The 21,426-nt window shown below is 40.8% G+C and overlaps 2 protein-coding genes across 2 annotated transcripts in view; one reads left to right on the top strand and one right to left on the bottom strand.

The window, feature by feature from the left end:
* DDX17 (DEAD-box helicase 17) overlaps positions 1 to 5,139 on the top strand; it is a 20,913-nt gene extending 15,774 nt beyond the window's left edge. Inside the window, exons 12-13 of the mRNA XM_063309266.1 lie at positions 247 to 483; positions 2,307 to 5,139. Coding sequence (XP_063165336.1) covers positions 247 to 483; positions 2,307 to 2,821 — 752 coding nt within the window. The 3' untranslated portion in view covers positions 2,822 to 5,139. The remainder of the gene's footprint in view (positions 1 to 246; positions 484 to 2,306) is intronic.
* KDELR3 (KDEL endoplasmic reticulum protein retention receptor 3) lies at positions 5,140 to 21,426 on the bottom strand. The gene is made up of 5 exons (XM_063309267.1): positions 20,885 to 21,426; positions 12,373 to 12,473; positions 7,337 to 7,495; positions 6,925 to 7,177; positions 5,140 to 6,099 (listed from the first exon to the last, which is right to left on the bottom strand). Exons 1-5 carry the CDS (start codon positions 20,973 to 20,975, stop codon positions 6,059 to 6,061), a joined length of 645 nt encoding a protein of 214 aa, XP_063165337.1. The 5' UTR covers positions 20,976 to 21,426; the 3' UTR covers positions 5,140 to 6,058.

Here is a 21,426-nt window from a genome sequence, read left to right as displayed (position 1 = left end):
AACTTGAGAGGAATTATGAACTGCTTTGACTTGGTATTTGCTTTCTGATCACAAACTCCTACTTTTCATCCACAATTAACTCAGTTTAGCCTTTTGCTCTGTTGGGAAGAGTCTATACTGTCTTTGTATTTTACAAATACTAACTTTTTTCTTTTCTCTTGTTACTGTCACTTGCATTTGTGCTCCCCACCTTCTGTTGGCACATCCTTCCTCCAATGCCTCACTGTGCTTTGGTTGCCTTACAAGATGTGGAAGATGTAAAGTTTGTGATAAACTACGACTATCCAAACAGTTCAGAGGATTATGTGCACAGAATTGGCCGTACTGCCCGTAGCACCAACAAAGGCACTGCCTATACGTTCTTCACACCAGGAAATCTGAAACAGGCTAGAGAGTTAATAAAAGTTCTAGAAGAAGCCAATCAGGCCATCAATCCAAAACTGATGCAGCTTGTAGACCACAGAGGAGGTGGTGGTGGAGGAGGTAAGCAGTTGTTTTATTGGCTGTTTCTGTGTCTTTAAGCTGTGTTTGGTTTCTTAGCACATGGTAACACTTTGTTAAATTTGTTAAAAGAGTCTAAATCATTTTTTAAATCACGTAAATTTCTTTCTGTATATTGCATCTCATCTAAACTTCGTTCTTTCTGTTATTTTGAATTGTTCCCCCACTCCACCCCCTGCATATTATATGTCAGGAATGCTTCAGATATTATCAAAGCATATATATTACTGGGAATCTAATTATACAGGTATGCCTCTATAATGATACCTGTATAATTTTGGACTCTTTTAAACATGCTGGGAGAACAATATTGGAGTATTGTTTGTGTGTCATTACTCCAAACGAGTGGCTAATCATAAGAGAGGTAGCTTGATTCTGGCAACAGTCTTTCCAACCTTTTTAAAAATTAAAGTGGGCCTAGTGTCATGAGTAAGGATGGCGAGCAGGGGGCTCCCATCCAGACTGTCAAGCGCATGCGTAGCACTGAGGAATTGGTCAGCCATTCAAAGAGACACAGATCGCGACCGCCTTAACCTTTGGGGTTTATATGTCATGCGCTGCCTGCCTCTGAATAATACTCAGACACTGGTTCGATGGATCAGGCTCTGATTTATTCACAGCGCAGTTACAGCGTCGGAAGAAAAAAGCTGAGAGTGACAGGAGCGCGCTGGTGCGGGGTTTAAATACCCCGCGCCGGTCAGCGCCCCCTCACTCGCGGTCACGTCACCCCCCTTTGTCCAATACGTTGCCCTGCCGGTGGGTGAGGGGTTGTGGGGCCCCGCTGGCGTTCCGGGATCGCCCATCGTCGGGTTTTCTATTCATCCGGTGATTGCTGTCAGCTGGGCGATCCCCGTTGTATTGGCGCTGATGGCTCGGGTGTGCTCCGTGATCCGTTTAGTTATTGTTTGTTGGCCGTTAGTCGTTGTGAGTTGATGGCTACTTATCTTGAGCCCCTTCTCCTGTTTCCTTGCTATTGTCATGTGTGCCATTGCGCTGATGACTTCAGCTCAACGGCACTCATGACATTATATGTCTAGGTTTTCCCACGCTTCTTCAGTTTGTTAGGATTCCTGTTAAGTACTAGCAATAAATATTAGAGACCAGTTCCTTGTCTCAGCGTGTTTCCTGGCTGTTAGGACATCAATCCTAACAAACTCTTACTCCCATCGAAAGAGGGAGGAACAAGCAATTAAGGAGATACATTTGGAATGTCTTCAGAAAACCAAGAAATGCGGCTCGCCATCCTTACTCATGACACCTAGTATGAACAAATCTACAGTTTAAATAATTGATATATTTGTGCTCAAAACTTCTTGGAGATATTGCTCATCAGGTTAGCTTGCCTGTTGTTTCTGCTATTACAGATTTTTGGTTTGTTCTTGGGATAATCTGATATAAAATTACAGCAAAAATTATAAATAACAAATCTTCACAACTTATTATCTGGAGCCAGTAACAGCTTACCCTGTTCACACTATCATGCTGGAATGAGATTGGAAAATTAGGCTTTTGGTAGGAATAGGCAAATGACAGCTTTGATTAACAGTAGAGAAGTAAAAGTGACTTTTACTCTTTTACCAGTGTTTTTAAGAATGAAACCTCTGTATGTGTTTGCATGCCAAATTGAGTCTCTTATAAAAATAGTAAAAAAAAAAAAAAAAAAGTATTAAGTTACATGAGGGCCTTCATGATGAACTAGCAAACATGTTTGGCTGTTGTACTGAAAATGTTCAGTGGAAATTGATCCTAGACAGCAATAATTAAATTTAACATACTAAGTTCATACTATTACTTACTATTACCAGGTGGTCGTTCTCGTTACCGCACAAGCAATTCATCCAACAATCCTAATCTGATGTACCAGGAGGAGTGTGAGCGGAGGCTCCGGGGAGTTAAGGATGGCCGAAGAGACTCAAATAGTTTCCGAGACCGTGACCGCGGTGACAGCTTTGCCAATGGAGCCAACAAAGCCTATGGTGGTGCCTATGGAACTGCAAGTTCTGCATTTGGGGCACAGCAGGGCCAATATGGTTATGCCCAGGGAGCCTATGGAGCTGCTGCTTATGGAGCAAGTGGTTATGGGGCAGAATATGGTGCTGCTGGCTATGGTGGAGCCAGCACTGCCAGTGCTGGGAGAAACTCACAAAGCACCAACCAACAGCAATATGCAGGGATGGGCCGTTCAGGCCAGCAGCCACAGCCTCTCATGTCGCAACAGTTTCCTCAGCCTCCAGGCACCAACGTGATGGGCTATATGGGGCAGACTGCCAACTATCAGTATCCTCCACCTCCACCACCCCCTCCTCCCTCACGCAAATGAAGCCACTTAATTTAGTGGCTGTCAGTCAATATTTGCAACCTTTTCTCCCTTTTTCTGTCTCCTCCCCCTCCCAACCCATCCCCATTGTGATGTTTTTCTTAATGCAGGTTAGCTTTAGAGTTCACCATCCAAATTCTGCCCACAAAAATGGTCCTGGTGCACATTACTGATTTTTTTTTAAAAAAGTAGTGTTGACTGGAAAACTAATTTCCTTACTCATATTTTGGCCTTGCATGTTAAGTAATCTGAAATTTTCTGTCTCAAAAAAAGAAAGACTTCTACCAGGCAGGTTTGTCCCAGTCCAGTTGTTATAGTGTCTGAGGCTTGTGTATGAAAAATTGCTGCAGAGAGGACTTCTCTATGATATAAACATCAAGAAATATGGTGCTAAGGAATACTCCCTTTTTAACAGAATATTAAATATGGTGTGATTTTTGCTTACTGAAATTGAGACTGTGTTTTCTACAGTTACTGAAATGAAGCCTTGGATTTGGCATAGGAGAATTTGGGGAGATAATTACTTTGGTTTGACTCAACATATTCTTTCAGACTTCCATAAAATGTAAAAAGACTTTGAGTTTAGCTAGCATTTCTGCAGCTCCTGAATGTCTTACCAGTCCTTTGCATAAGGGATGTAAGTGTTGGAGATGAGTGTTCTTTTCTGTTGCAATCCATTTTCACCCCAGGTGTAAATCACAGAATTGTTACACTTTGTTTGTTGAATTTTTCTATGGCTCTTAGATTTCACTCAAGATACCACAAATGACACCTGCCCCATAGTTTCAACTCTGGGGTTAAATTTGTACTTTTAACAAAAGGTATCTATATAGGAGAACCTATATAGTTACTTGGTGTCTATCTCCTGATCCATTTACTTGGTGTCTGGCTCCTCACTGGACATGCTAAAGATCCCACTGCACTAAGCAAAAGGGTTCAGTTTTTCAAATCTTAAAAGATTTATTTTAAGCTAAACAAAATCTTAAAACCTCTTGAAGGGGATGAGGAGGAGATGGCTAGTATGTCTTGAAGCTGTGTTTATATCCATATCTGACTAGGCTTTCCAGTGGCTTATGAGTGAGTTTCTTCAGCTGTCTCTTACACTCAGCTTTAACAGGTAGGTAGCATCCTAGAATTTAGGAAGAGATAGAACTTTAGCAAATGCTTTCATTCAATCTTTTTTTTTCCAGTCTGAGAAAGGCTTAAAGTTGGTGGGTTGGGTGGGCGGGATGGGATTATTCAAATATTAAAGTTTCTGTCTTGTAACTAGCAGGAGAAAGTTGGTAGTAGTTGGCTTCACCTGTTATGTCCAAATAAACATGGCAGGAAATCTTTTCTGTCCTGGGAGACAGGATCTATGGGGTTTTCTTTTTTTCTTTATTTTTCTTTTTTCAGTTTTGGGAAATAGGTAGTTAAAACAAGACAGCCCAACTATTTATTAGCAATGTGGGTTTGGCTTATAAAAATGAGACTTAAATGTGTGTTTCTCAATAAGGAAGCAGGCTGGGGAATGATCACTTGTGTGTCTGCGCACATCATACAGGTAGGTTGTTGGTACAGACCATGTACAATAAAGGCTTGCTAGTTAAATTCCTCTTGCCCAGTTTGGCTTCCATAATCATAATTAGGATATGTTTGGCAGTTACTTTCAATGTTGTCAAGATTAGAAATGAACATTCATTTACTGAACACTGCCTGATCTGTATTTCCTTTCTTAATAAAAACATCATGGAGCTGCTGTTCATGCAGAAATGAATCTATAGGCCTCGAGGAGGAGGGGCAGAATAAGTTCTTCCCCATTATCTTTAAAGGGATTTGATTTTCATCTTTGCCAATAGAAAATTGTATTAGGGCCTTGCAGTGCTATACTGTAGCTTGAAGATAGTTACAGCTTGGAGTGTGTTATGCTCAGACTGAGTATTAACAAACCATTGATCTCTGACATGTACAGCTTGTTTCCACTTACCAGCTTAAAAATGTTGACAATTGGTAATATCCATTGTTTGCTCAGTAAATATACCAATATCCAGCATATATTTCCTTCTACAAAAGTTATTGTGTAGGCTTTGTTCAGTTAAAAGATAATAGACTCTTAAAACCCTACAGGCTTCTTGGGTTGAATCATTGGTCTGTTTTATCCCATACTGGTATTTGAACACATTCCTGTTCTGTTAATAAAGACTTGAAAAGAGAGATTCATAGCTCTGTGAGGTTCAGGCACAGTATACTAAAAAGCTATGTTGCTATTAGTTTGTAAATTGTCCTTTTGATACCATCTTGTTTTCTTTTGTAGGTATGAATAAAAACACTTGTCAATAAAATTCAGAAATCTTGTTTTTTATTTAAAAATACAGTTGAATATTTAAAAACATGCTTTATCCAACCCTTAGAGGAAACATTGATTTTTTAGGAAGGAATATTAGGTCACAACTGTTTTAGTCTTTAATCAGCTGAAATTTGGTTGAGGAGGAGTTTGGCTGAAGTTTTTAGAACAGGATGTGGCTGTTATAGAGGATACAGTGGCTAAGACATAATCTGGTTTCTTTAGTTTTCACCTAATATGTATGAACCGAGCCATTGTGGTTTGGTCAACAAGCCATGGTTAAGCAACTATGGCTTTGAATGGTATGTGAATCATATGAGTGTATGAAATTGTATTTCTCCTTATTTGCCAGATGTTATTACAAAGTTGTTATAATAAATAACTTTATTATTTTCCTGACATACTGGTATGCCCCAGATGGTTTTTATTTATTGCTGAGGAAATAATCTGGGAAAAACTAACACTGACACCAAATAAAACCCATAATCAACCATCAAATTACTCATAAAAAAACTCAAAAAAACAAAGTATTTTGGAATTGTCAGGACTTCTTGGCTTAAATCAGCACTTGCAACTTGACTATTTATTGTTATTAGGGATCAAAATGAACACAATTTTACCTTTGAAGTGATTTCATCTGCACAGAGATCAGATGGGTACATATAAAGACATTTATTAGAAGAGTTCAGTCATTGAAGGAACACATCTGTACAAAAAAATTGGAGATAAGCTGTCTTCCACACTAAATAGTTAAGCTCAGAAATGTTAGTTATTTAGACCTCAGTCCCTCTGTCACAATTGAGTTTGCTAGTCATAATGTAAAGAAAACGGCATATGCTCTGAATGCAAATACCCACATGGCAAAAGAGTTGCAATCCTGAAGCAGGGACTTCATATGCTTTCTTCAGTGCACGTCTTCATATAGGCATTGGGAGACTCAGTTTCTTCCCTTTGAGTACTAAATGGAGAAGGGGGGGGGGAATTAAAATTTGCCCAATAACAAAGCAATGGCCTTTCAGTTTCTATATTTTTCTGTTACCTAAAGACCATTTAATGGTGTCCTAGCACAAGAAAGTACATTAATGTCTATGCAGCTTACAGCTAGGATGAGTTTCTTTTTCATGTATTACCTAAATACATCTATCTAGTAATCCCAGAATGCAAAGATTGTGGGGGGAGGGAAACAGCAGAAATTAGTATGGTTTTTATTTGTGCTTGTGATTTAGAAGACACTGCCGTGACCCTCCAAAATCGAGCTTTTTCCTGCATAAGTATATTATTAAGTATATTATTTCTGTTAAAAATAGAAATGAAAAAGTACAACTAAAGAAAGGGTGGAAGAGATGGGAAGGCTGAATGTTCCAGCTGGCTAAGAATATTGTATGCTCTACTTAAATCTTTACGGATAGTAGTATTGTGCAAAAGTTCATTAGGTGCTCAAACTTTGTGACTCCCCTCATAAATAAACCAAACATGCAAATGATAAAAAATAAAATTGCTGTGATTGACAGACCATGGGTCTAGCCACCTCAAAACTAGCTTGTGGGGAGATGTTCAAATCCGGGAGCAAAGCCTGCAGTGGGCTTGCCCAGGCTCAGCTGGAATGTTTTGACAGTGTTCCCCCAAACCAGGAATGCTGTCAAACATTGCTCCAGACTGCATAAATTCTATGACCCTGCCCTCTTAAGTTGCTCACAATCCAAGAAAGAACCCAAACCTGAGGCTCATGCCACAAGAAATAGCATGCTATAATCCATTTTCTCTTACTTTTGGTGATCCTTACCTTTGGTGACATAGAGATAAAAAAAGTCACAATAGAAGATTGTTTGTACTACTCCAGAAACGACAGCAATTTGATCATAGAAGTTTTCTGTGTGATAACGCCAGATCCAGTTGGCAAGGTAAAGCACACGATAGAGGCCCAAGAAGAAAAGGTAATGTGTTGTGATTGTCTCAGCTTCACCTGTTTTGCTAATCATAAAAAGCTGTGGAAGGATGGCCACTGATTCCAGATAAATTGAGAAAGTCCATAGTATCTGAGGAAGAGCAGTACATCCAAAATAAATATCCAAAGCATTGATAACAAAAAAATGTTACAAACAGGCATAAGTTATTTCAGAAGTGGTTTCAGAAGGCTGAGCTCACAAAAATACACTGGGCTCCATTGTCTACTTAAGCAGAAACGGTTGTCTTACCTCTAAAGGGGTGAAGTTGTAGTTTTCCAAAAATGAGAGACCTGTGACAGGAACCAAAAGGAATTCAGGACGGAAAGAATCATTTTCGCTGTCAAAAGTGTTCCGGAATTTTCCATAGATCAGGTACACAGTAGTGTAGGCACAAAGTAAGAAAATAACCTGCAGAGAAACAAATCCTTACATTTTCTTAAATTTTCCCTGTCCAGCGTCAGCTTTTCCAAATTGGACATTGATACTTCCCATAGACAGAGACTGGTAGCACCTCCAAGACTAACATCTGATGAAGATGCAGCTCCAGAAAGCTTATGGGCCCAATAAAGTGGGTTAGTCTTGAAGGTTCTACTTGTCTTCATTTTGTTGCCAGGGATCAGTGTTTCTCAACCTTAGCAACTCTTAAGATACGGGGACTTCAACTCCCAGAATTTCCCAGCCAGCAGTTGCTAAGTTGAGAAACACTGCCACAGATTAACCAGGTTCTTTCTCCTAACTTTACTAAAATTATTTAACGGTTAAGAGAGAGACCTTTTTATATGTTTTCTAAATGTCAAGCCAGAAAGCAAGAAACAAACATGGAAGCAATGAAGAATAAGGGCTTCTCCCATGTGCTAGAAAGATGGGTTCTTGCAGCAGAGGCATTTTCAAAAGCATCTCTATTGTGGTTCTTAACAACTAGATGATTCATAACAGGTTATGTAGTCTCTTAGGCCCTAAACCGACCCACTTACCCCTTTTCCTGGTCTCAAATGATGTCATTTTTCTCACAAAAAAACCCAGACTCTTGGTTTTACAAGCATTTTGGCAGTGGCAGTTCCAAACTTTCAACTCACAAAGAAGGCATTGCAAATTGCTCAATCCCCCCTCCCCCAGATTTCCCCAAATTATCCCCAATATAAGAATCACAACCCTAAACTGTTTAGGGTTTTGAAGATGAATACCAACCCCTTACATTGTGCCCAATAAGCAACTGGCAACCAGTGCAGCTACTTCTCTGTGACCAGCCTCAACATGAGTCCAAGTTGAGACAGTTCACACTGATGTTCATAAAGAACAATGCAAACTGTCCTTAGCGAGCCACTGACCTTTTGGGCATCCTCTTTTAACATATTGGTGGGCAAGATGCCACTTAGTACAGGTCAGTGATAGCAATTTGTTCTGGTTGGACAGTGGAAGCTGAGAAGTAAGCACTTCTGCCTACACTGGAGCAGAATAGGCATTCAATATCCAATCCATCCGAAGAATTCCTCCGCATGCATCCCATGACCTATCTGTGTTATCACTCTTATCTCTCTAGTAAACCAATGGGTTTATTTTACTCTGCAACAGTGCCATCCCCCTGGGCCACCTCCATACTTCACAGATCAGCCAAGGATCTGTTGGGTTCCTAGTCAGACCCTTTTAACCAGTTTTTCGCTCCTGTAAATACTGACTGCTGGTCTAAAACTGGCCAGGGCATGATATTTAGAGCATTGCCTCTCATCTAGAAATGTGTGAACCCATTAATTTTGGTGATTATTCGGGGTTATTTACCTGATTACAGACCAGATAGATACATTCTCATTTTGTTTTCTATCTAAGATATTCTGGTTTGGTACTTCTAATACAAGCTAATGTTATTTGCAGCAACATTTAGTTATGTGTAATTTTTAATTTGAAGCCAGTTATGACATTCTCTTAATCTCCTTGGTCCCCTTGGCAAACTACATAATAATAGTCAGGAGTAGAAGGCTATGTGATTCTTCACAGCTGAGCATATTAGAATGGAGTCACATCTGGTCTACACACACCTTTAAAACTGTTGAGCACAACAATAGCACTAGTATAGCACAGCATTTGTGTAATTTTGGTAGATGCTTCACATCAGGTAAAAGTGTAAAGCACCCACCGCAATTAAAGAAAAGCTGCGCTCTGCTAGTGCTGCTGTTGTTATGCTCTATCAAGTCACAACTGATGTCTTGGTGACTCTTTTATTCTGTGGATGAAAGCTCTACAAGTCATCCTGTCTCTTGCTGTACAGGTATTACCTAATTCTGGCAGGTACATTTCTGTCTATCCACCTCATATATTTATTTTTATTTATTATATTTCGAATTTCATCACCGCCCATCTCACTTGAGCATGACTCTGGGTGGTTTACCCTTTAACCTTTTACCTTGCTCAAGGAGAAGGCAGTATTGCAGGGAGACAGTGTTCTGGGGGAAGACAACATGAAGGCAGGGAGATATCTTAATTTCTTCCAACATTACAATAAAACTAAAATAAATACAGGTTAAAATACAATAAAAACAGTATTCTTAAATAACTATAAATATAAATATAAAATCAAAGATGGGGATGTTAAAAAGTTCTTAATTAAATTCATGTAATTCACAGGGGCATCTTCAAGGCACTAACCACCCCCAGTTTGGTCTAGTGGTTAAGGTGCTGGGCTAGAAACCAGGAGACTGAGAGTTCTAGTCCTGCCTTAGGCATGAAAGCCGGATGAGTGACCTTGGGCCAGTCACTCTCTCTCAGCCCAACTCACCTCACAGGGTTGTTGTTGTGGGGGAAATTGGAGGAGGGAGGAGTATTAGGTATGTTAACCGCCTTGAGGTATTTATAAAAATAATAAAGGCGGGATAGAAAAATAAATAAATAATCCCTCCTCCTGACCCAGGCAGGAGGGATTGTCTGCCTCATCTTCTGTCCACCTTGAACAGCATTATCATCTTTTCCACAGATGCATCAGTCCTCATGATGCATGAGGATCCGAGGTATGACAGTTTTTGTTTCTTGATTCTTGTTTCCAGTCTGGTTTGATTTCCTCTAGTATTGAATAGTTGGTTTTCATGGCTGTTGGAGAAACAGCCTTCTCCAACACCACCTTTCCAATGAGTCAAACTTCTTTCTCTCATTCTTGGCAAGAGTCCATCCCTTGCATCCGTACTTCATAACAGGAATAGCACTGAGGTGATCATTAAATGCTAGTGCTACTTAATGGCTTTTTCATACATTGCAGTAAGCCATGGTTTTAACTATAGTTAGTTTGTGGCTTAGTGTAATTTTGGATCCAGCCCAAAGTCCCTGAATGTTACAACTCTGCTTTCATGCCATCATGCATACTCAGTGCTTTGCAATGGGAGGGGAATAGCATTTTTCCCCCTATCTCAATGAACGTTAGTCTTGGAAAGTGGGTGGCTTAATCAGCATTGCTCAGAGAAAGGAATACCTTGCTGCTCTCTCATTATTGGCATGGAAACGGGAGTTTGTGCATCACACTAGCTCCTTCCTTCCTATATATGAGGCCTACATTCTATTCAGTCTTTTTTATCTGTATTAATGCAGGAAAGCATTTCAATGTATTTTATTGTGTGTTCTATAAGTTTGAATGGAAAACAAGGATATGGGGACTTCAGCATATCTGAACTTTTGGAAGCTGGAGGGCAGTATCAATAAACTGGTAAATTTGGCACTGGAAATATGGAAATCCCTTGTGGATCCCCACTTTTAATCCCACTGAGATGGGATATGAACAACTACAGAAATTAAAAACATCTATGGTGCTGAGCCTTTGCTTAGGGGCTTAATACCTTTCTTTTGTTGAGACGAGGCATAGACTCTAATTCAAGGACAGTTCAGCATATGGCACCAAGAAGCAAAGGCTGTTTTAGAAACAGAATCCTCACATACCAAGTTCCTTTCTCTTTATAGCCTCAGCTCCCAATTTTATTGCTTCTATTTCAGTGCAGCTGCCTTATAATCATCAATGTAAAAAATTGAGGAAGTAACATACTGTAAGTCTGATGTAGTGCATAAAAGAAAGGAGATCACTATTTCTTATTCCTTTATTTTTCAAATTGGGTAAAACCAATTTTATACTCCCTTACAGGGGAATCTGTGGGATGTGGTCAAAAAAGGAAAGATGGTAGCCACAAAGGTGCAATCGGAACTTCTATCACAGTGCTGTGCTTGACATCTTGACTTCTTTTTACCATAACCTGTGGGCACCCCTGATCCCTTTAATATCAGGAGCATTTGATGGAAATTAAGGTGGTGTAATGATTGCCTATTCTGACATACTCAGTCTCACAAGGGGGTTCTTTATGAAAACTGATTTATTGAAAGAATAGTATGCAAATACGAAGAAAGCTGAGAATGAGCAAAAGCGCGCCAAATACAAACTAAAAACCCTTGCTTCACAACCAGCCCCGCCCTTCCTCCCTCCTAGCAACCACCCCCTCCCAGGTGTTAGCAACTGTTACCCACATCGGCCTGAGAAAGTAACCTTGAACAGAGTCACTAACCCAAACATACATTCCACAGTTGCAGTCAGAAGATTACAGCCTGGCATGGCTGGAAATTTCCAACCCGCAAACATGGGTTAGAAAAGTGACATGCGAAATGTTACGATGTATACAGAACATTGAAACGATGAACATGACAGGTGGGCCTTGTGATTTGAACTGAGGCAAATGCGGTAGGAAAATCAAATTGCTCAGTTTGAGATCTTTGATGGCATCTCTAATTGCTTCCTGCTTTCTCTTCACCTCCCTAATTTTTTGCAAGTGGAACCAGGAAAGTGCCAAGAGTGCAGACTCTTTACTTTTTTCATCCCACTGTAACTCTGCTTTGCAAGGGATGGAAAGCAGTAGATAGTTCTGCAGAAGTGATGCCAACAAGGCAAGGTTTGGGGGGTTGATTCAGCAGGATGAACAGGAGGGGGATTGCCACATTTTAACAGACGTGATCCATACTACCACCTAGAGTAGGCCTACCATATCTGGGTAGCAAAAATCTAGATAACCACTAGATGAAAGCAAAGTCCTTCACAGTTTTGCAACGCAGATATGGTAGCCCCAATCTCAAGAGTCAGTGTCGGACCACTACATTAATAATCTAAAATTATGGTATCTTAATTTGAAAGCAGGTCACTGGGGGGGAGAGATTGGTTGGCTACTCCCTACTGAAAATGGGCTACACTTAAATCATTGCAAGGCTTAAAACATCTGAATTACTTGATGGAGAAAAACCTAAACCCAGCTTTTTTTCTGTTTCCTTACCTTCATAATGGTATTGTAGATGGAGATGAAGTTTGTGAAGAGGTCAAGGTAACGGCTTGTGAAAACAAGGGCAAAAAGGATCTGACTCTTTCCCGAAATACCTGTACATCATGAGATAAAATTAATGAACAGCAAAGATAAGAAAAGAAACCAAGGGAAGGCAGTTTTGAGGCTTTAAACCTAAAGATGCAGATTACTTAGTTGGCTGCGGGAGGCAGCAATTGATACCAGATGCTGCAGCTGCCCAAGAGGATCCTCTGAGAGCAAAGCATCAGCTTCTGTCAAGGAAAGAGAACATTATGGGGAATGAAGGACAGCCATTCAGTCTCAATAGCCGGGCAGCTGAGTAGCCCAGCCCAGGCATACCAGGTTCACACTTATTCTGTTGTGTTTTGTTTAATGGTGTGTTCCTTTAAAACATAAAAAGGCTGTTCTAGCTGCAAGGATGAAATTAGGAAAAACACCAAGTTCTCTTTGCAAGGCTTAGAAACTAATTACTATGCCCTTTAGAACTCGGAGGCAACTTTTCTTCATAACCTGGAATTAGCATTTTCTCTTAGAAATGGGGCAACTAGGTGAGGCTGCAAAACTTCAAACTGCTTTGTTGGTCACCCAGATGTTTACATTCCAGGTCTGACAGCCCTGCTCAGAAAGTTGTCTTTTGTCATACATACATACACAGCTCAGAAGGGCATTGGGAACAACACCAGAGGCTCCAAACACCAGTTGCTTATAGATAGAGCAGTTGCCCGAGACTCAAGGTCTAGACAGACCAATCTGAGCACAGCCTGGATTGACTACAGGAAAGCCTACAACTCAATGCCACACACATGGATCTGTGAATGCCTGGTGCTATACAAAGTCAACAGGACACTAAGGACCTTCCTCAAGAACTCAATGGGACTGTGGAAGACAACACTGTGTAAGGACTGCCTATTCTAAAACACCATCAGACTCATGAACAGGATCAGTGAACAGTGAACATGACACACTGGAAGTCAACTCAAGACAGCTCACACAAGTGGCCATCAAGTGTGGCATATACCAAGGTGATGTACTGTCCCCACTGCTGTTCTGCATGGGCTTGAACCCCCTCAGCCAGATTATCACAAGGACTAGATATGGATACAAGTTCAAGAGTGGAACTACCATCAGCCACCTCCGCTACATGGATGACAACAAGCTGTATGCTAAGAGTAAATGAGACATTGACTCACTGATCCACCTGACACGGATCTACAATGAGGACATTGGGATGTCATTCAGACTAGAGAAGTGTAGCCGGATGGTAGTAAAGAGAGGGAAGATGGTTAAGACTGGTGGGGTGGAACTACCAGCAGGCCATATAGCAGACATGCAGATCAGCTACAAGTACCTTGGTATCCCACGGTCACATGGGAACCACAATGAGGAGGCAAGGAAGACAGCAACATCCAAGTACCACCAAAGGATAAGACAGGTCCTGAAGACCCAGCTCAATGGGAAGAACAAAATCCATGCAATTAACATGTATGCCCTGCTAGTCATCAGATACCCTGCCGTTATAGTGAACTGGCCAAAGGAGGACATGGAGGCTGCTGATGTGAAGACTCGGAAGCTCTTCACAATGTATGGAGGTTTTCATCCTAAGTCCAACACCTAGAGACTGTACACCAGCCGGAAAGCGGGCAGGCAGGGTCTGGTGAGTGTCCAAGCCACTGTCCTGGATGAGACCCAGAGCATCCAGGAGTACAACAGTAAGATGAGTTGCTGAGAGAATCCCTGAAGCAGCAGCAGACATGGAAGAAAGATCAAACAGAGGAAGTGCCATGGCAAGACAAGACCCTGCATGGGATGTACCATCAACAGATAGCTGAGGTGGCTGACATTGGGAAATCCTACCAGTGGCTGGAAAGGGCTGGACTAAAAGACAGCACTGAGGCACTAATCATAGCAGCACAAGAACTGGCACTAAACGCCAGATCCATAGAAGCAGGGGTCTACCACACTAGACAGGACTCAAGAACTGTGCAGAGAGGCCTCAGAGACAGCCCAACACATAGTGGCAGGGTGTAAGATGCAGGCAGGAACAGCATACACTGAACAGCACAACCAAGTAGCTGGCATTGTGTACAGGAACATCTGCACAGTATATGGGCTAGACCCTCCAAAGTCCAGATGGGAGATTCCACAGAAGGTCGTAGAGAATGACAGGGCTAAGATCCTGTGGGACTTCCAGATCCAGACAGACAGGCAGGCACTGGCCAATCAACCAGACATTGCAGTAGTAGACAAGGACCAGAAGACAGCGGTGGTGATAGATGTAGCACTGCCAAGTGACAGCAACATCAGGAAGAAGGAGTATGAGAATCTGGAGAAGTACCAGGGCCTGAAGGAGGAACTAGAAAGGATGTGGAAAGTGAAGGCCAAAGTGGTCCCAGTGGTGGTAGGGGCACTCGGGGCTATGACTCCTAAGCTGGGAGAGTGGCTCCAACAGATCCCAGGAGCAACATCAGAACTCTCTATCCAGAAGAGTGCAATGCTAGGAACAGCTAACATACTGCACAGAACTCTTAAATCCCAGGTCTCTGGTAGAGGACCTGAGGTTGAGGAAGACACATATCACCTATAGGAGTGAGAAGGGAATTTTTTTATTTTTATTTTTATATATATATGCCACCCAGAGTCGTCATGTGCAAGATAGGCGGCAGAGAAATTAGATAAATAAATAAAAATAAATAAATATATATGCCTTCAAGTCAGTCTCCTGACAATTGCCTGGACTAGTCCCAGCAGTTTTCATGGCAAGACTTTCCAAAGTAGTTTGCCCTTGCCTACTGTCTAGGGCTGAGAGAGAGTGACTGGCCCAAGGTCACCCAGCTGGTTTCGTGCCTAAGGCAGGGCTAGAATTCATAGTCTCCTGGTTTCTAGCCCAGTGCTTTAACCTTTACACCAAACTGGCTCTCTAGATGAAGATATCTACATATTGTGTATATCTATATAGCTATAAAAACATTTAAAGGCAAAGAAAAATCACTAAAATAGTTTACTTAAACATCTTTAAACCAATGTCTATCTAAAGGTAGTAACATCAAACAAAGCCTGATACAAATGAATGAAAGCAGCTAAAAATAAATAATATTTATTTTTATTATTTATTAATCACCTCTTGTTTTTTTTAGAAGTATGAAGACACAATAGAAGCTATTGTTAAGAGTAGTCATTGTCCCACAAAATCTCAGTAACACTTAGCTAGTTCTTACACGAACAGACTGGTATTAGCCATCTTTTTTAAAGAAAGAACAATGGTCAAAGTAAGAGTTGAGAAAGCTAATAATCTTTCAGCCAAGCTTTGGAGCAAAAGTTGTTTCTGGGCAGTTTTCAAAGGCAGTAATATATACCACATGTTGAAATAATCTAACCATGTTTTCTTATTTTAGGAGGGTAGGAGCCGCATCAGGATCATTTAAGTTATGGTTCTTTGTCACAGTAGCAATAGTCAGCAACTGTAAGGAGGAAGGAATAAAGAGGTATGCTTGATTTCTCTACATAGGGTGCCTCTTTTCCGTATGTACCCCTCTTGCTCTCATTCACACACACACACACACACACACACACACAATGTCAAATGCTTCCATCCTGTCTGAGAAGCGAATCACTTGATAATTCCAGCGATCCAAAATCTTTTCATACATTTGTTATTCCCAAAAACAAATACTATTTATAAAAGAGGAAAAGTGTAGATGGGTGAATCAGCAGGTTGAAGATAAATTTTTTGACATTTTAATTCAATCATCCAACTGGCTGACAGATTCTTTTTCTACATTTCTCACAGTGTAACTCTGGGGCTGATGAGGAAAGATATGAACATTGGTTGCAATCCACCCAACCAATCATGAAATTTTCATCTTGTTTGGGTGGATTGCAACCAAATTTACAAGGGGATACAGAACATTGGAATTAAGTCCATATATATTAGGAAATAAATCTTAAAGTTCTGCCTGTCACTCTCATTCTCAGTCCAACTATTCCCACAGGATTGTTTTACCATTCATCATTCAGAACACTATGAAATTAGTGGAAAGTCCCATTAATCTCTCTCCATCCCCTTTCCATTCATCCATTCCCTCTGGAAGAAAAAAAAAGCTTACAACATAAAGGACGCTTACTTTGGAGCAAGCCTCACTGAATTCAACATCTGTAAAATCAGTTTCAAAATGTATGTATAGCTGAGTTGAGCATACACCTCTGTCATTCTACTGCACAGTCCTCAGCAATGAGAAGCAAGAGCCAATAACAAGTACGAGCCGGTTTGGTCTGGTGGGTAAGGCTCCAGGCTAGAAACCAGGAAACTGTGAGTTCCAGTCTGTCCTTAGGCATGAAAGCCGGCTGGGAGACTGGGCCAGTCCCTCTCTCTCAGCCCAACCCATGGCACAAGGTGGTGGTTGTGGGGAAAAGAGGAGGAGGAAGGAGGATTAGATATGTTCCCTGCCTTATTTATAAAAATAAGAAACGCAGAATAAACCCCCCCCCCAATATCTAGCTTTTGGAGTGTTGCAGACCCATTAGTGTTTATTGGCCCATTTACATGACGAGCACTTCTTCTCTTTGTGAATTGATGTGTGTGTGTAAAAGAGCAAGAGAGAGGTGAAGAGAAGGAGTAGGAACCAAACCAAAAGAGAGAGCTCCAGAATGGAAGGGACACTAGCTGCGTCTCAGGCTTTACTCACTACAGCACTGGATCTGACTCCACCCATCACCTGCTAATTTGTTTCCTCTTTGGATATTCTTCCTGAGACTTCTTAAAATGTTGCACACACTGGATGGGGAAAGAGAGATACTGGAATACATTCACAGATGCAGGGAGGGGAAAAGGGAAGCCTTTGCCTTTTTATTACTACTATGAGTTGTCTCTCTTTTCTCAGTGACAATTTGAAATTGACTGGTAGCCTCAGAAAAACACTGGCATAAAATGATTGCAAATAACAGTGTAAGCAAAACAGGACAGGAGCAACATGTTGGAGAACATAGAAAGAAAAGAATAGACTCAATCCCTGAAAAGCAACAGTGTTTATGAGCTAGAATAGTTAATGTATTTCAAACGTGGCAACTGTAAGATGGGTGGACTGGCTGGGGAATTCTGGGAGTTGAAGTCCACACATTTTAAAGTTGCCAAGTTTGAATAACACAGAGAAAAGTTCTAATATATCTTGAAGGCCAACAGATTTATTGTACAGCTAAGGCCTGCAAGAATTTTGTTATTCTTTAAGATGCCACATGATTCTTTTTCTTTTTTCTGTAGACAGCTATTCTGGCTATCTGTCCTGATTTTATTGGGGTTTCTTTCCCATTGCTTTGCCCCAAACAAAAATCTGAAGATGCCTTAAACAAGCTTTTAAAAAGTTAGAAGAAGATTCCTGGATGGAGGGTTGAGAGGGCAACAGGGAAATACAAAAACAAGAGGAATGCTTAATCCAAGCTTGCATGTACGCTGCTATTTTAAAGTGAAAACATGTCACAAGGTATCTCTGGGGTCTTTGGCAGCACAGACACCCTAGTTACTGAAGTCAGGGAACATCACACTTGGTCTTCCATCTTTCAAGGGGTGCAAGGGACAAGGAGACTAGAAATTCACAACTTCAATGCTACGTCTATTTTCTGAAATCCACCAAAGAAAGATGGGGGGGGCGCGGAGGGGGGGGGAGAGAGAGACAATTAGAGAAGAAATTGAACTTCAAGGACATTGGTGGAAATTTGTGGCTGCGCTCTGTATAAGGTACCTTTCTAGCTTTGATGCTTGAGTCTGGAATAAACATTGTGTGCAGCTGCCAATGTTCAAAGTTTCATAGGGCTGATCTTTAGGTGGAAGGAATCAAAGATGAATATTCCCGTTTATCAGTGCAATTTTCTTCAGCAATGGTGCCTTTCCATTTTATGGAGGCAAGGCAGGCTCCATAAAAACTAATCTATGAGCAGGGAAAGTTGCTTGTGTCTGCTTATTTAATCCTCCTCTACTACTTGTTTACTATATATCAGATGAGAACACACCATTATCAGAAGCTGTACAATGTTTGCATTATGTAACTTCATAGCACCACTCCTTCTAAACACATATTTAATTTTGCTCAGAATCTGGGAGGAGATTGGTGGGATGGAGTAGGATGGGCTTGCAGAGAAGAAACTGGGAATGGAGGGATTTTTTCAAGGTCTAGGAAATACTCCCTGCAGCAAAGGATGTGACAAATGAGAAGAAATCAAGAAAGTTAAGCAACTGATATGAAATTGGAGACTTAGAAACTTTTCTCAGGGACGAGGAGGCAGGAGTATTAGGTATGCTTGCCACCTTGAGTTATTTATAAAAGTAATAAAGGCGGGATAGAAAATAAACAACAAACAAATAAATAAATATTTCAAGCTTCAGTGTCTTGGTGAAAGATTTAACATTTTTGTTCTAGACCTTAATAAAGATTATATTGTTAAATGGATTGTGATTAAAAACCTTTATTGTTGCTATCTTTACTGTGGGGCAAATATGCATACCAAGCTGAAAGTATAGGTAGCCTGAAATAGACTGTGTAATAAATGTCATTCTTGAGTTTCTTCTACAGGTGTTTTATGTACAGCACCTATATCTATCTGATTGTGCCTCAAAAGTACATTCCATTTGATCATTAAGGATTACCTCATTGTAATTAAGAATTGACAGCTGAGTTATTTTTCTCTCCCTTCTTTCTTTTCGTGTTGTGTTGTGTTGTGTTGTGTTGTGTGCTTTTAGTTTATTAGCCAGTGGGCAGGGGGTCTCTCCTTTTACTGAATTGTAAGCTTTTCTGAAAATTATTTGTGGTAAATAAATATTAGAAAAAAAGAAAAATGCATTCCAACTACAGGAAAGGAATTAATGGGGGACCAGTGTTGCAGGTAAATCAAAGCAATCTAAAGTCCTATGGATCAAAATATGGTCACTAGGGACTAGGTTTGCTCAGAATCATCTCTCTGTAATTTAGCTTTGGCTGGCCCTAATTTGTCAGAGCACGAGTGGGAAACTGAGTCCCAAAGGCCATACATAGCCATGAAATCTATCTTTTGCACCTACCAGAACTACCTCAGACCATGGTTGCTTAAAGTTGCTGGTGTGGCTTCCTGCCATTTTGAGGTAGGAAACTCTTAAAACCTAAAATGTAAGCCCAAAGACTTAAGATAGTTTTTCAAAAAATAGAAAATTCCCAATCTACTCCAGCTCCACTCCAAATGTCAAAAAAAGTGGTTGTTGCTATGGTAAAGTAAGATGGATACCTCAAGTACTGAACACTGTGGAGACCAGGGGAAGGGGGCAAGAAGCTCAGAAGTCATTCTGCCTACCTTGCATCCCCTTGGCTAGCCTGTTGCTGTTAAGCATGGCGCAGCACCGCTTTATGGGCTGCTCCTCCAGTTGGTTCTGGCCTTAGCACTGGTAGAGAGAAGGGGTGCCATCTTTTTGCTACAAATGCTTTTGGCTAAGCCTAAAGTTTCCAAGGCCCCTAGTTCATTTCCTTTAAATCCTTGTCAGGTTTTATTGCTTCCTCCTCTGTAATAAAAAACTTTACTCAACTTAAAATGGTGGTTCCCCCCCCCCCCCGCCTGCTTTCTAGACTTTAATTTATCCAAGTGGATCTATTATGTCTTGGGTAGTGGGAGGACCCTGAGGGAATGCACAAGTCACCATAAATTTCAGTTTACAGAAAGTCATGGTGACTATGACATAGATGTCTTAACAAGCAGATTGGGAACACCTGAATAGCTTCTCTCACTAGGAGCCTATTCTGGTTAAAAGGAAAGGCCCTTTTGAAGATACCCCTCCTACTGGAGTTCCTTGGTCTGGTGTGCAGGAAAGGGCCTTCTTTTGCATGATTCCTTGGCTGTGGAATGTACTCCCTAGGGAGATGTCCTTGGCTTCCATTCTCCCAGGATTTAGGAAGCTGACAAATGCAACTCTTCTGCCAGGCCTTTAGTTGTTATTTATTTTATTTTAATGTTTCTTTTCATCAGGAATTTAACTGTATTAATGTTGGTTTAACTTTTGTATTTTTAATGTTGTAAGCTGCCTTGACTGCCAGATGAATAAAAAGGTAGGGCAATAAAATTCAATAATAATAGTAATAATCATCATCATTGTGATTGGCATAAACTCTGTTGAAGCATTCTTGTTCTATACCAAAGGGCCTCATCTAGGCAGGGCTCCCATCAAGAGACTTCTGTCTAGATTGGGACAGGAAGAAATCCAATTTGGTTCAATGAATTACAATGTGCTGCTGAACTTAATAACTTGCTCTCTGACTTCCTTCCCATGTTCCACGTTCATTCCTTTATGCCTTATTCTACTACTGTGCTATAATGTGACCCCCAGGCTAAACCCCAGACCTGAAACTCTGTGGTCTATTTGTGTTCAAGTAACAAATTACTGGCTTGCCTGCCATTCTTATTCTGTATGGCTTTCTCATCAGCATCTTGTCAGCAAGACAGAGAAAATATTAACAATAATAATAATAATACCTACCAGCACATGACTTTGATCTCCAGATTTTCAGTAGCAAAATTATCATAGCTAAGAGATGAGAGACATCTCCCAGGATCCGAAATACATTCATGATGGCCCAAAAATGTCCCACAGGAATCTGAAGAAAAGCAAGTTAATGTAACTTGAGAAGGAAGGTGCCGATAGCAGTTTACTTCTGATTCTCCACACTCAAAGCTTGGGAAAAGGTGCTGCTGCTCCTCTTTGTCAGCTTCTTGCTTAATGATTCCTTTTCATTGAATTTCTTTGTGCATCTCTGTGTATGCCTGTATGTAGGTAAAGACCTCTCTCAGAGCAGAAATCTTCAGAAATATTCTGCAGAGAAGTTCAAAATTAAAGCTTGATTGTACTCTGCACAGGCCAAAAGAAATTTCTTTTACACTTCTTGTGCACCTCTTCTGTGGAAAGTTTCTGGCTCACTGTTACTCTGAAACTGATCAGCTCCTCTCAACCAAGTAATGCAAGAAGATTGAAGCACAGCCCCAGTGCAGGCACTGGGTGACGTGGCACGGATGCTGTGTGTA

This window comes from Candoia aspera, chromosome 7 (assembly GCF_035149785.1).
Source record: "Candoia aspera isolate rCanAsp1 chromosome 7, rCanAsp1.hap2, whole genome shotgun sequence".
NCBI lineage: Eukaryota > Metazoa > Chordata > Lepidosauria > Squamata > Boidae > Candoia > Candoia aspera.
This window is presented reverse-complemented; position numbering and strand designations above follow the sequence as displayed.

What these genes read in the sequence shown, in the direction of transcription:
- KDELR3 (XM_063309267.1), bottom strand. Translation starts at nt 20,975, where the DNA reads ATGAATGTATTTCGGATCCTGGGAGATGTCTCTCATCTCTTAGCTATG. An exon ending in ACAACTTCACCCCTTTAGAG is followed by an intron (nt 7,178 to 7,336) that starts GTAAGACAACCG and finishes GCTCTTCCTCAG; the next exon opens with ATACTATGGACTTTCTCAAT. An exon ending in TTATCTCTATGTCACCAAAG is followed by an intron (nt 6,100 to 6,924) that starts GTAAGGATCACC and finishes TTCTCCATTTAG; the next exon opens with TACTCAAAGGGAAGAAACTG.